This window comes from Glycine max, chromosome 16 (assembly GCF_000004515.6).
Source record: "Glycine max cultivar Williams 82 chromosome 16, Glycine_max_v4.0, whole genome shotgun sequence".
NCBI lineage: Eukaryota > Viridiplantae > Streptophyta > Magnoliopsida > Fabales > Fabaceae > Glycine > Glycine max.
In genome coordinates this window covers 2792735-2807787 of record NC_038252.2, presented here as the reverse complement: position 1 = coordinate 2807787, position 15053 = coordinate 2792735, and the positions used below count along the sequence as shown (strand labels likewise).

At 29.2% G+C, this 15053-nt stretch overlaps 1 protein-coding gene and 1 non-coding gene across 2 annotated transcripts; both read left to right on the top strand.

The window, feature by feature from the left end:
* Positions 1 to 3613: 3613 nt before the first annotated feature.
* Positions 3614 to 3793, top strand: MIR159F (microRNA MIR159f). The gene has a single exon (NR_048874.1). It is a non-coding gene; the product is annotated as a microRNA MIR159f (primary transcript).
* A 6351-nt stretch (positions 3794 to 10144) lies between these two features.
* LOC100817612 (BTB/POZ domain-containing protein POB1) lies at positions 10145 to 13910 on the top strand. The gene is made up of 6 exons (XM_003548544.5): positions 10145 to 10578; positions 10908 to 11024; positions 11612 to 11739; positions 11836 to 11899; positions 12001 to 12280; positions 12927 to 13910. The coding sequence occupies exons 1-6, from the start codon at positions 10320 to 10322 to the stop codon at positions 13738 to 13740; spliced, it is 1662 nt and encodes a 553-aa protein (XP_003548592.1). The 5' UTR covers positions 10145 to 10319; the 3' UTR covers positions 13741 to 13910.
* The last annotated feature ends 1143 nt before the right edge of the window (positions 13911 to 15053 follow it).

The window sequence follows — 15053 nt, the reverse complement described above, 5'->3', positions numbered from 1 at the left end:
CAACTTAAATATATTACTTGTTTCTCTAACCCATTAACTTTAGAAGTATTTAATAAAGGAGTCTTACAAATAATTTCTTATATTTTATCACATTAATTTTTGTTAGTTGCTTTTTTGTTATTATTATAATATAATTGGGACAAAATTAAAATAGATAATAGTTGGTGCTTGAGGAATGATTTTTTAGAGGGTGCTTGAGGAATGATTAATAAGCACTAGTTCCAACAACAAAATCTTATTAAGCACTAATGCATAATAAGAAAAGCGAATATAGGAACCTTTAGAGGAGATGGCCTTAGTTTTAATATACACTTATACTTTGTAGGGATAAGGAATGAAATAGAGTTGAAAGAAATATAAATGACAAAAATAAAAGAAAAATAAAAGTTATTTGGATGGATAGAAATATAAATTGAAGAAAGTGGAGGAATTTATCACCACTTGATGAATGAAATTAAAGAGTGAAAAAAATGAATTATATGATTTTTATAGTAATTAAAAAATGTAATTTTTTCTTAACATAAAATTATATTATTTTAAAAAAAATTAAACCAAAAATTAAAAAAATTATAATTTTCTTGAATTTTATTCCAAATTGTTGGTACCAGTGATTCTATTGGTTGGTATATATATACACACACTTAATTTTTAATATAAGAGCGTTAATAAATTATGTGACACACCCCTATTTTTAATATAAGTGTAATAATAAGTTACACCAATGGTATATTTTAAGATAATATATATATATATATATATATATATATATATATATATATATATATAAAATTCAAAAATATATTTTTTATCAGTTTTGAGCTTATAATTTTTTGTTTACAATTTAAATATTTTATTAAAAATAAAATTACTAGTGTAGTATTAAAGGAAGTAGTAAATATTAAGAAATTTATTGAATTAATAAAGGTAAAAATTGAAAATTACAATAAGATTTAAATAATAAGTTCAAATTCTATTTTAAATAGTATTTGAAAGAATATTATAAGTTAGCGAGATAAAATTTGTTTACTAAATATTCATATTTTAGTCTAGCAAATTTATAAATTTGTCAAATAAGTCATAAACCAGTAGAAATAACTTATTAAACATATTCAATATTAAAGATATTTTTCCAAGAAAAATATTTATTTTATGAAATATATAAGTTATTCATAATTATTTTTAAAATAATTTAAATATTTTATATGATGAATTTAATATTTTAATATTATTAAAACATGAGACGCTTTAAACATTTGGAATATATGGCACCGATGTTATATTATGACAAATATCAATTTATTTAGAGAGCCATAGAAAAGGTGGTTTGAGAAACATTATATTAATTGCTGTTTTCTTTTCTGAATTTGGAGGCTACACTCATTTTCTTCTTCCAAGTAAAAAACTTAAATCAGTTATATTAAAAAATAAAAGCATGTTGTTAATTTATATTATTTTGTAATTAATATTGTATAAAATTAACAGATAAACCAATATTTAATAACTTAATTACTAGCTGAAGTAAGATAAACTTTATACGTATCATAGAATGTTTCTCACTGTCTTCTGTTATTAATCGACACGGTCATAATAAGCATATTATGTGGGTGCTTGTTATAATATATATATTAAATAGTCTCATAAAAAATTATATATATATATATATACTATTATTATTATCAGTATTATGGTGGTTGGAGTGAAATTAAACAAATTTTTTAAACAATATTTAAGTCATGTAAATGAATAAAATATAGTTATGGAAAAAGATCCAACTAGAAGTCTTTCTAGCTAGAAAACATTAATCGAAGACAAAATCCTTAGATACTTAATTCTCACCAGTAAAAGAAAAAAAATATATATATATATATACACACACACGACAGGTTCCTTCTTACACCACGAGATGAGAACCAGAATAATACTACAGGATATCCATTATCCTACTTCCCGGGAAAATTGTCTATAACGTCCCTCTCAAGCTGGGTTAACAAATAAAAATGGCAAAGACAGTGAGGTTGCATTTTAGTATATATATGATCTAAGGTCAAGCGGAATCCAAATATGATGGGAAATGACAAAAATATTTCTAATGAAAAAAATAAAAGAAATGCTGATCTTCTTTCGTTTATATATTTTTACACATACAATACTACTATTTTGTTTATCACTTGTTTTGATCAAGATATTCCTCAATGTTACAGCTGCTTTATCACTTGTGCAAATCAATAATCTTTTTTGCACTCCCACTAATCAATGCATATAATTATAAAACATTAAGAAAGTATATAAAAAATTATGTTCAAAGGGGGACATATATAAATTAAATATGATGTAGGTTTTATAAAATATAAAAGTTTTAAGAATAATCTTAATTGGCAAATGAATTAACTATAATCTGATCCATATTTAATTGCAATTAAAATTAACTTCAATATGTCCATAACGTGCATATAATAATTATAAGCAATTATATTCTAATCAATTACATTATTGAAATAATTATAAGCAATATTCCAGCAGATAATGTAAGGGTGAAGGGAGGCGTTTTGTAGACTGAGAGGTATTTAATTGTAATGATTAAGATTAAAAAGCAGCATCTGTGATTATATTCTAATTGAAATTAATCATTCAAATCCTTCAATAATCTTTAAAATTTGATAGATTTCGATACATTTTTTATGCATTTAAAATTACATTTTGTCCCTAAAAATTTGAGAGGAGGGATTTTTATATTTAGTGTATATTATTTTATTACTTTAAGAGATCATGGTTGATTTAGTAATGAGGGTATAGCTAGTTTGTACATGGTCTTAAATTCAGACATCATCGATAATTGTACACCGTACCAAATTAAAAAAGATAGTTCAAAGAGAGAGAAAGAGCAATTAATTTTCATTTTACAAATGTGATAAATGTAAATCTCTCTCATACAAATAAATAACTAATATCAAAATTAATTAGTAATTATATGATTATTTACAAAATTATATAAATTTATCTTTTAATTTTAATTATACAAATATAATTTAATAATATATTTTTATTATTCTTATTTATCACAATAATCAAAAGTTTAATTTTCTGCTGATTCTAGCTCCCTCTACATCTCTCTCTCTCTACATGACCTAATTAGATGAATTTGATTTTTATTTCCTATCTAGTAAAAGTTGACTCTAATCAGATGACACTAATTCCACTAATAATTTGTTAATAAATCTACAAAATTATATATCAACCAATCAAACGGTAAAGGGCCACGCAATCAATGGCATCCTGGATAATATGGTATCCCCACTAAGCTGTACATGATTATACACAATATTAACCCATATATGAAAAGTTAAAATAACATAAAAGAGATTCTTAATCAGCTAAGACTCTGCAATTAATTAATACTGTATATATTTTTTCACCAATCCTAGGGTATCGAGATCCAACACAGAGATTTTCTAACATATTCAATCCATCAATTTTAATGGCCCAGATATTTCGCCGAACCTATTTCCTATCCTATATAAATCGTGGGTTTCTAAGGCACGAATATCGCAATTAACCCTTCCCTCTTCATTCCTCATTACACATCAAAGCAGTGTGTTAGGGTATTGGGTATCAAACCCAAGTTGGAGTTCCCTGCACTCCAAGTCTGAAAGGATATGATGGTAAACCTCTGCTGCTAGTTCATGGATACCTCTGGCCTCGTAACAACATGCGTTCGAAGTCAAGGGTTTGCATGACCTGGGAGATGAGTTTACCTTGACCTTTTGGTATTGGAGTGAAGGGAGCTCCAGAGGGTATTCTCAAGCCCATATTTGTTATAACCATGCTCACACCTCTCTCTGTCTCTCTTTCACTTTATATACTTTAGTTACATTTCTACATTTGTGGTTTTTTTATGATGTATAACTAATGTCCTGTCTTCACGTATATTTGTGTCTGAAAAAGTTGTTGCCGTTGTCGTTGATTTTTATTCTATCAATTAGTAATCTGGAGGAACTCATTTAATGCTGATGCTATTTTAATCTCGATATAACCCAGAGAAGAATTTTTCACTTTTTATTCTTGTTCAATTCTCTCTCTCTCTCTTTTTTTTTTGTTGATCTTGATCGAAATTAGCTAGGATTTCAGAGTATTGCCGTTGTTTTTTCTCTCAGATTACTTGTTATCAGTATTCACTATCAATATGAACGATTCCCTACTATGCTGGCAAATGTGATTTTGGTACTTTAAGGAAGTAGCTCAAGTGAAAAAAATAAATAAAAAAAATATTATTTTTGGGAAAAAAAATATTACATAGAAAACATGAGATTTTTTAATTTTTATTTAAATAAAAGTATTTAGTAAGTTATGTCACTTATGTGTTAGTCAAATGACATAGGATTGTTTCAATTAAGTTTGAGTCCTGATAATTACTTGAGCAGGATTTTCTCCTCAAGAATATACATGTAGGTTGTCTTTATTATATATTAAAAAAAAATGCACTTTACAAGCGTACTCCCCCTAGCTAGGGTTTTTTCAAATTCTAAATCTCCCTTCCTCTTGCAGTGTTGCGTTCCTTGTCGGCTTCGCCATGGCCTGGCCGTTCCCGCACACTGCCATCGTGAGGCTCGCTATGCCGTCGTCTTGTCTAGATTTGGTGTCGTATTGGTGAACCAAGTGTTCCGGATAAGCTGGCATCATCGATGTTTAGGACTAGGCCTACTTCTACCAGGTGAAGTTTGGTTTTACCTCTCGCAATCTGCACTCAGGTAGTTTATTATTCACACTCACACACACACACACACAGATATATATATATATATATATATATATATATATATATATATATATATATATATATATATATATATATATATTGAAATAGAGAGAGGGTTGTTTGAGCATGTACTTAAGGGCTTGAAAAGACCCTCTGGAGCTCCCTTCACACGAATGCAAAAAGAGATGGTAAACTCATCTCCCAAATCCCAATTCGTGCAAAATCGTTGACTTCGACCACAAGTTGTTACGAAACCATAAGGTATCCATGAACTAGCAGCAGAGGTTTGCCATCATATCCTTTCAGAATTAGTTTGTAAGGCTCCAACTTTGGATTATACCCAATAGCTTTAATAATATGGTTTGACGTATAAGAGAGAAAAGTTGATTGCAATATATCCAGACATGTGAAACCCCGTTTATATAGACTGGGAAATGTGTTTGACGAAATCTGGATCATCAAGATTGATGAACCAAATACGTAAGAAAATCTCAAAGCAGGATCTCGATGCCCAATGATTGGTTCAACATAGTAGAAATTATATTAATTGCAAATTTGTAGCTAATTATTGAAGAATCATTTAATTTTGTCAAAAAAAATTAAAAATCATTTAATGTTAGTTATACTTGTGTTAACTCTTTACCATTTGATTGGTTGATCTCTTTTTTTTTTTTACTTGGTTGGTCTCTCTATATTAATAAAATCTATATAATTTTATATTTTTATCAATATTTTTTTTGTCTGCAAGCGTTGAAAACATATACTAATCCTCTTACTACATTAAATACTCTTTCATAAAATTAAAAATTTACTCACATCTCTTTTTATTATTTTTCCCTCTTGAAACAAATAAGATGGTTATTTAGCTTATTCTTAAGTGGATTTTAAAACTACTACTAATAATCTAAAAATTAAATGTTAGTTGAAAAATTTGGTTTGAACAGATAATGTTTTAAATACTGCATCTTTGACATTTAATATAATAGTGACAAATAGTTGTATTAATTATTAATATTCCCTCGGTCATATGATAATCAGGTAAAAAAATTTGTCATTTTTATTTTTTAATATAATTAATTATATTTTTCTACTTATTATATCTCTTATAATATTAATGATATAAGTAATGAAAACTAAAAATGAATTAACGATGAATAAGGTTAATTTTATAAAATTATTATTTTTCTTCATCTATTTATTAGGTTTTATTTGTCTATATAAAATAATTTAAAATGATAATTATAATTAAATAGTAAGAATACTATAATTCCACCCGCAATGATGGGTTATTTTTGTTTTTATATTTAAAATTATAGGAAAAGCTATGTTATAAAATTCAAAAAAAAAATATTTTACTTTATAATAAAATTGCATATCTTAAAAATACTTGCATATATAAAATTTGAAAAGCACAGAGCTTCCACATGTAAATTTGTTTGCTCTAAGATATATATTTTTAGATGAAACATTTAAAAAAGCATTTCAAACTCATCCACTTATTTATTAGGTTAAATGTGATTTTTGATCTTTTATATTTTGATACATGTTGATGAGTGGATGCAACAAACACAGATCCATCACTCCCAAGGCCTTAGGAATTGAAATGGGTTCTTCAATTTCATCGTGTTAATGATCGGGTCAATATTTTTGTTCAAAGCTCTCGATTTTGCTTTATGGGTCTCCTTGCTCTGCTCCTTTTTATTCCCCCAATTCGTTCAAACCCTAATTTGCTGCCATGAGGAAGAAGCTCGAAAGTTGTTTCCTTGCTCTGAGTTTTTTCAGTTTCTCTTTGTAAAGTTTTGATCTTTCGTAGGTTTATGTTGTTTGGATCCAAGGACAGTTGTGGAAAGTGAAAGAAAAAACTGCTTACTAATTAATTTTGCAAGTTTGAGACTTGAAGATGAAGCGTTCTTCCAATAATGCTAATGTTAATAATTTTTAAAATATAAAAATAGTAGTGATTTTTAATCATTACTATGTTAAATTATTTCAAAAATTAAAAATTAACAAAATATAAATGTTGTATATGAAAAATTGAGAAAAATGACCAAAAGAAAACCATTAGAAAATATCAAATACCAAAATAAGACTTTTAAAATTTTGGTGTTCAATGACTTATTGTAATAAATATCTACATCTATATTTTTATGCATATTTAGGGTACGTTTAGAGTGGTTGTAAGTTTTTGAATTTCAAATGTAATTTTGAAAACAAAAGGTGTTTGATAAAAATGAAATTAAAATGATTTTTAAATCATTTTCAAAATACTTTTACGCATATTTTCAAAATCAAGAAAAAAAGTTTATTGAATTTGATGTTTAGTTTAAAAAATATATTTATCGTTAGTCTGTCACCAATATCACCTTCATAATTGCAACTACCACACCATTGTTATTATCATCATCATTGTTATCGTCATCGTCATCGACATAACCATCATCACACTATTATTAGTGTCACTGTTATCGTCATTATCATTATAACCACAAGCACCTTCGTCATCATCAGAACAACCACCAATATCATCGCAACCATCACCTGCCACCACTTGGTGATCATCACTGCCACTGTCATCATCTTCGTCATCAACATTATCATCACCATTATTATTACTACAACTCAATCACCATCAATGTCATTGTCACTATAATTTTTATCATCATCATCATTCTCACAACTAATATAACCTTTATCATTATGATCGTCACCATCACTACCAACATTGCCACCATTGACTATCATCACCACATCGTCACTGTCACCATTATTAATACAGCCACCACTAATATCTCTATCGTCATCATTGTTGCTAATATCACCAATATTATCATTATTGTCATCACCCCATAAAAATATTATTAAACTAATTTTAATATGCGGTATATGAAACTTTCAAAACAAGTTTATTTAAATTAAATTTTTTTAAAACTAAAAACTAATTATTATTTTTAAAAATTTTGAAACTCAAAACTAAAAACTACCCAAACAAACCCTTAACTATTTTGATTTAAAAAATGCTTGACTTGTCTTCAAATTAATTTACAACATGTAGTCTCCTCTCCCTCCTTATGACGAATCATTCATAATCAATATAAACAATCTAAAAATACTTGTTCCCAGTGTTTAATTTAAAACAAATAACGTAACAGCAAAAAAACAAATGAGGATGAATAGAAGAAAAGTTAATTTTTCTTGTTATTCAATAAATCATAGGATAACTTTCTATTCCAAGTTCCAAGTATACTTAAAACATAAAAATATTCCTTTTTATTTGCCATTTTAATGGTATATTTTTCTGTCGTGTTTTTCCTCGTTATCATATTATTGTTATCATCATTACCATTAAATATTAAATAATTTTAAATCTTTATAATTATAAAAAAATATTAAATATATTAATTTTTATTCAATATTTTCATCAAATGTGAAGAGACCTATTGGCATAATATAAGACATATATTTAGTAACAAAAACGTTTTTATATGAAAGTGGAAAGATAAATATTAATCATTAAATTTTATCATTTTTAATTAATATTAAAATAAAACAGATAAATTATTAAAAAAATTGAAAAGGCAAGATACATGACAATTTGCTTAATAATAATAATATATTTATATGGAATATTATTTTATAATTAATAATAAAAGATAAAGTATAAAAACTAAAATATAGGATAAAATTAACGTAAAATAAAAGCACATATTATGAATGAATATGGTATTTGAATTTCCATATTGTCAATTCCAGTCCAAAGATGACTCATTAATGGCCTCCCCGATTGACCTGTTCATAATAATTTTCAGTAGGATCCATTCTTCTCTGGCGCGCACTCGGATACCCATTATTTAATTGATTGAAAAACAAATTGAAAAACGTGAAGAATGTAAAATCAATAGTAATTTTTTTAGCTGAAGAAAAAAAATAGTAAATAATACTAATTAGTAAGGTAATGATATTTTATCATTTTATAATTTTGAATGCTAGCTTCATCAATATTTTTTTTTCTATTATATCACGTTTTTTTTACTCTCTTTAAGTGTTAATTAGCATTTGAGGTATTTATTTATTTTCTAATACTAACTCTGTGATTAAATATAAACACTTTTAACTGATTTTTACTTATTAAAAAAGTTATTTAATATAATAGTTTGTGTTATTTTTTAAAATCATTCTCAAATTTATTGGAATACTCTTTTATATTAATTATTTTTACTTAATTAAAGTCATCTTTTCCAATCTCTATATGAAAGAAAATGAATTTATCTCATTAACTTATAGTATTTATTAAATATTAAATAAGAATATTTTTTATTAAAAATAATTAATACTACAAACAATTAAAAAATCTAATAAAAAAATAAATTTAAAAAAAGGTGTCTTATGAATAGGAATGAAAATAATGTTATTTTCTTCCCATAGCATAGTTAAGAGTACTGTTCATAGATTAAGAAATATTTAATGAATATATATTTATATTAAATTCTTTATTTTCAGTCAAAAAAATTAAAGTTTTTATTTAATATCCTACATCCTATTAGTAATAATAAATTATAAATTTTTACTTATCTTATTATAATATTTTAAATGAAGGCATATTGTAAAGAACAAGAAATTAATTATTAATTACACATTAAAATTGTAAAACAATAATTATCTTGAAATGAAAGAAAAAAGTGAGTAAAATATCTAAAAATTTAAAAAGAAGATAGTACTACAAAATCTAATTAATCCAGTAAGGAAAAATATGTTTTTTTAGCTCTTAGATGTTCGGTCAACCTGACCAGCATTCTTATACGGTAAGAGGAGTATTTTTTTTATATCCATAAATTTTGTTTTTAAATTTTGAAGAATACGTATATTTAGTTTTTTAAGTTAAAAAAATATAATGAATTATTATATTAAAAAACTAAATTTATACATATTTTAAGAATTAAGAATCAAACCTATTAATATAAAAATATATAAAAAAAATTGACCATGTCGGCATTAACTGAAAATATAAAAATCAAAAATTAATTTTTTGTCAATAAATAATAATACTAATAATAAATAATTAGAATAAAATTTGAGAAAGAGAAAAAATAAAATTAATAATTCCTCTGTCTTAAATTAATCGTCTTGTAAGAAAAAAATATTTTAAAATACTACAATTGTAATTTAATTTTTTTAATTTCATTTATATTTTTATGATATTAATGATTAGAGCAACAAAAATTAAAATTAAGTCAATGCTAACAGAATTAATTTGATAAAATTAATATTTTTTTTTGTTGATATAAAACATTTTAAAAGAATAATTATAATGAAATGGAGGAAGAAGTATTTTATTTTTATACGTTAAGAAGTATACTTCAGCATATATATATATTTTTACTTTGGAGTCATGGCTTTGATCTCTTCTTATTAGTCTGAGTGTTTTGTCTGTCACGCTCTTTCTCTCTCTCCGCTTCACTTTTCCGTAATAAACCTTTCAAAAGCGAAAACCGTTTCTCGTTTTGTTTTTGGACCTTATCTTTATTCTTAGGTTCGATTCTGCGTACGTTGGGAGGAGGAACAGACACACATGAAGGATTCGAATTCGAATTCGGATCTGTTTGACCCGGTCATGGCGATGGAGTCCGAGTGGTCTCGCGGCGGCGGCGGCACCTCCGACGCCGATTTCGCCTTCGCCTTCAACGACAGCAACTTCTCCGACAGGGTTCTCCGGATCGAGATTATGAACGACCCCGTCGACGCCCGCCCCGATTCCGACGCCTGCGCCACCATTGCCGACTGGGCCCGCCACCGCAAGCGCCGCCGCGAGGATATCAAAAAGGATAACGGTCCTCTCTCTCTCACCCACTCTCTCTCTCTGTTCCTGTTTTTTTAAAAAAAAGAAAAAACTTTTAGGGTTTCTGGAATTGTTCACTGGTAGAAGTGGAAATGGGTGTGATTTTACACGTGCAACGTGTTTCATACAAAATTAGAAGAAAAAAATGGGACCATGAAAGTGTTAAAATTGGAAATTTTAATTGTGTTTTTTTGTGGGAATTTGATTTTTTTTTTACTGAAAAGGGTATGTTTACTATGTTAGATGTTGTTTGCGTAGAAGAGCGTGTTTTCTCATGCTATGACTAATATGCATATGTATGCTGTTTTTGGTTGGTTGCAGGTGTGGATCTTGCTTCGGTGCCAGATGAGCAAGTTTTGAACGGGCATCAATCTGAAGTGGATGAGTGTGAGAATCAAGATGAAGAGCCTGATGCAATGGTTGAAGAACCTCATTCTGGTATTTGAATTGAATGCCTTAAAAATGTTATGCTAAGAGTGTGTTTTGGTTTTTATTTTCACAAATTATAGTTTTCAAAGTGTAACTGAATAAGGTTGTCCAGGCTCCAGACACTCGGACAGTTGGTCGAGGGTGGTGTAAGCCAAGAGTAGAGTTTGGAATTGAGGGAGCGCTTGAACTAGATGAAACCGGAAAAATATCTCCTAGCTGTTTTTGGTTTTTTAAATACATTTTTTGGAATCAATTTTCAAAACTTAATAGATTTTGGATGAGAAAGTGACTGCTAAGTAGTGTAAAATTGTTTCAGAAAATGGTTTTTAAAGCCAAAAATGAGAAGAAAATGGTTTTCCAATTGCATAGTTTTTTGAGAACCCTACATTTTTCTCATTGAAATGTTCCAATCTAACTGTAAATTGATAAATGATTTAATGTGTGATTTAATAGAGAAATTTGGGTGTTACCAGAGAGTATGGTATTCTCCCTTTCTGAGTAACGGATATGGATATCCATTGGTTCCTTCTTTTCTTAAGTATGAAGGTAGCAGTTCTGCTCTATGAATACTATTGAGTTTGTTGTGGTTAATGTAGGTGATGAAGCTACAAACAGTAATGATTCAGACTGGAGCATGGATTGCTCTGCAGGTGCAGTTGTTAGAGTTAAAACACTGCATATCAGTTCTCCTATCCTGGCTGCTAAGAGTCCTTTCTTCTATAAGGTAGATGAAGGTCTTTCTTCTTTATAAATTATAGGGTTATTTGAATATTTTTGCCAAAAATATGGTTGCTTAGCTGTGTTTATTTACTTCTTGCAGCTTTTCTCAAATGGGATGAAGGAGTCTGAGCAAAGACATGTCACCCTCAGAATTAATGCCTCTGGTATAAACATAGGAATAAAATTTTTAGATTATTTGCAAGCATTTTTGTTTTTCCTCAAATGGCTATCTTATACAAATACCATACTTATTTTCATGTTGCAGAAGAGGTTGCTCTCATGGAGCTACTGAATTTTATGTACAGTAATACCTTGACCACTACTACGGCACCTGCATTGCTGGATGTGTTGATGGCTGCTGATAAATTTGAAGTTGCTTCATGCATGAGATATTGTAGCCGATTATTGCGGAATATGCCTATGACACCTGACTCTGCATTGCTTTATCTGGAGCTTCCTTCTAGTGTCTTAATGGCTGATGCAGTCCAACCATTGACTGATGCTGCAAAACAGTATCTTGCTGGTCGATACAAGGATATAACCAAGTAAGTGTTTGCCCTTTTATTTTAATTTCTGTTACATTATCTGATACTCAAGCATTACAAACAAACCCTTGTTTTGATCTGATTTTTTTACTTGTATTAAGTTATTATATACTCCTGCTGCATCCTGCATCTTTTGTTAGCTGCTGGTATTAAAATTTTGATTTCAGTTGTAATTTATTGTATTTTGTTTGAATTTCTTTCCATTGCTCTTGTTGTTGGAGAATGGTCAGAGTTGGGGAACAAAATACTATTCATAGAAATGATTCCAGTGTGTGTGTGTGTTACATCTAATAAGTGGTCCCCTTGTAGATAATACTTTTGGTGGATGGCTGCTACTTTTGGTTAATCAGTTGTAGTGTGTTTGGTCCTGCATTTGAATAACCTGTTATTTTACCCATTTCAGAGATGTGCCCCAAACATGCTATTAGTAAATAGGTTATAAACATTTTAGAGAGGCTTTTTCTATTATGGTATCTCATGACAAAAATTCTTTTGGAAAACACTTTTCTCTCTCTTATTTGCAATAATTTGTTTTAACTGTCCATTCCTTTGGAAAACACCTATTTCTTTTGTTGCCATTTTTTCGTTGTGTTCATCTTAGTGTCAGATGTTGTTTTTAATGCTAATAAATCTTGTGTATGACCAGGTTCCAGGAAGAAGTTATGGCCTTGCCCCTAGCTGGAGTAGAGGCAATATTGTCTAGTGATGATCTCCAGGTCGCATCAGAAGATGCTGTATATGATTTTGTGTTGAAGTGGTCTCGACAGCAGTACCCTAAACTGGAAGATAGGCGAGAAGTCCTGGGTGCCCGGCTTGCACGACTAATTCGCTTCCCTTACATGACCTGCCGAAAGCTTAAGAAGGTCTTGACCTGTTCCGACTTTGACCATGACATTGCATCCAAGCTTGTACTCGAGGGCCTATTTTTCAAGGCCGAGGCTCCGCACCGCCAACGGTCGCTGGCAGCAGAAGACTCCGCTTCTTCAAACCGTCGTTTTGTGGAGAGGGCATACAAGTACCGCCCCGTGAAGGTGGTAGAATTCGAACTTCCCCGGCAGCAGTGTGTGGTGTACTTGGATCTAAAGCGGGAGGAGTGTAACAACCTGTTCCCGTCCGGCCGGGTTTATTCTCAGGCATTCCATTTGGGTGGACAAGGTTTTTTCCTATCAGCACATTGCAACATGGACCAACAAAGCTCTTTCCATTGCTTTGGGCTGTTTTTGGGAATGCAGGAAAAGGGCTCAGTGAGCTTCGCCGTCGACTATGAGTTTGCTGCGAGGTCTAGGCCGACGGAGGAATTTGTTAGCAAGTACAAAGGCAACTACGTGTTCACAGGGGGAAAGGCCGTCGGCTATAGAAACTTGTTTGCTATTCCATGGACTTCGTTCATGGCCGAGGATAGTCTTTACTTTATCAATGGTGTCCTCCACCTTAGGGCTGAGCTCACAATCAAACACTGACCCCAATTTCTAGTGGTAAACTCACATTCTATTCCAGTTGGTAGCCTTGACCTTTTTTTAGATCTCGAATTCTCATTTTCTGTTGACACAAGTAAATGAGTAATCTATCAAAAGCTTAAATATACAGGCATGTGCACTAAAGTGGCTAGTGTTGCTTGTGATTGAGAAGATATAACTAGGACCGTTATATGTTATCTAGGATTCTAGGTTAAGTGAACCTGCCTTCCATTTTCCGTGATTTTCTCATAATCGGTTTCTAAGTGTCGGATTTGATATCACACCTGACATAGTATCAGTCGTTTTCGCTAAGGGGGCACTAAAGGATTTAATCAAAATGGGGTATAAAGAAAAATAAATATTAAGGGCTTGGTTGTTTTTTTTATTCATTTTTGGTTTTAGAAGTTGCTATATAAAATAATTTTGCACTAAAAATTATTTTCTTTCTAAAATTCATTAAGTTGTAAAAAAAATTATTTAATTAAGTATTTTAAAAAACAAAACAGTAATAGCTGAGAAGTTTTATCATCTTTTTTCTGTTTTCATCTTGTTCAATTTTTCCCCTTATTTCTCACTCTATTTTATATTCTACTTGTCTGAGGTGGGTGCGGTTGTAATTTTCCTTTGTGGTGCTGAGCCGTATATATCTTTGTCTGTGTCTGGAACTTTTCTCCAGTGCGACGATACTTGTGAAAAAATTTAAACTCTACTGACATAAGTTAATTAAATAAAATGTGGGAATTTTATAAATTTAATTTTTATGGATAAAAAAAAACTCTATCTCAAGAATTTTAATATATATATATATATATATATATATTGTTATTTCGATAAGATAATATTATCTTTATTATATCGTTTATTATAATATTCCGGGTAAGGTATCAGGAGGCCGAGGGAGTACATATACATTGCACCATCACTAACTGTGTGTGTAATCTTTGTGTAGGTAAATTCAGAATTTTTTTTATAAAAAAAATCAAGTAGAAATCAAATACTTCCTACATTTTCAGTTTTATTCTTAAGAAAAATTTCTTCCAATGGTAGTCGTCCTTCAAATTTTCATGGTCGAATTCGGATGATTATTCCTTGAAATCGTTTATTTACTGGGCTAGCATTCGTCTTGGCAATGATAAAAGGAGTGCGTACAAGCTCAGCAGAATGGATTCTTTGGTATTAAATTTCAGTTTCACTATTTTAACGTTAAAAACTTGGTATCGAATATAATTGTTTTTATTTTTATATTTACGGGTTTTAAGAATACATTTGAAATTTTTTAAAAATGTCTATTTGATGTTTCACAAATTACTTTCTTA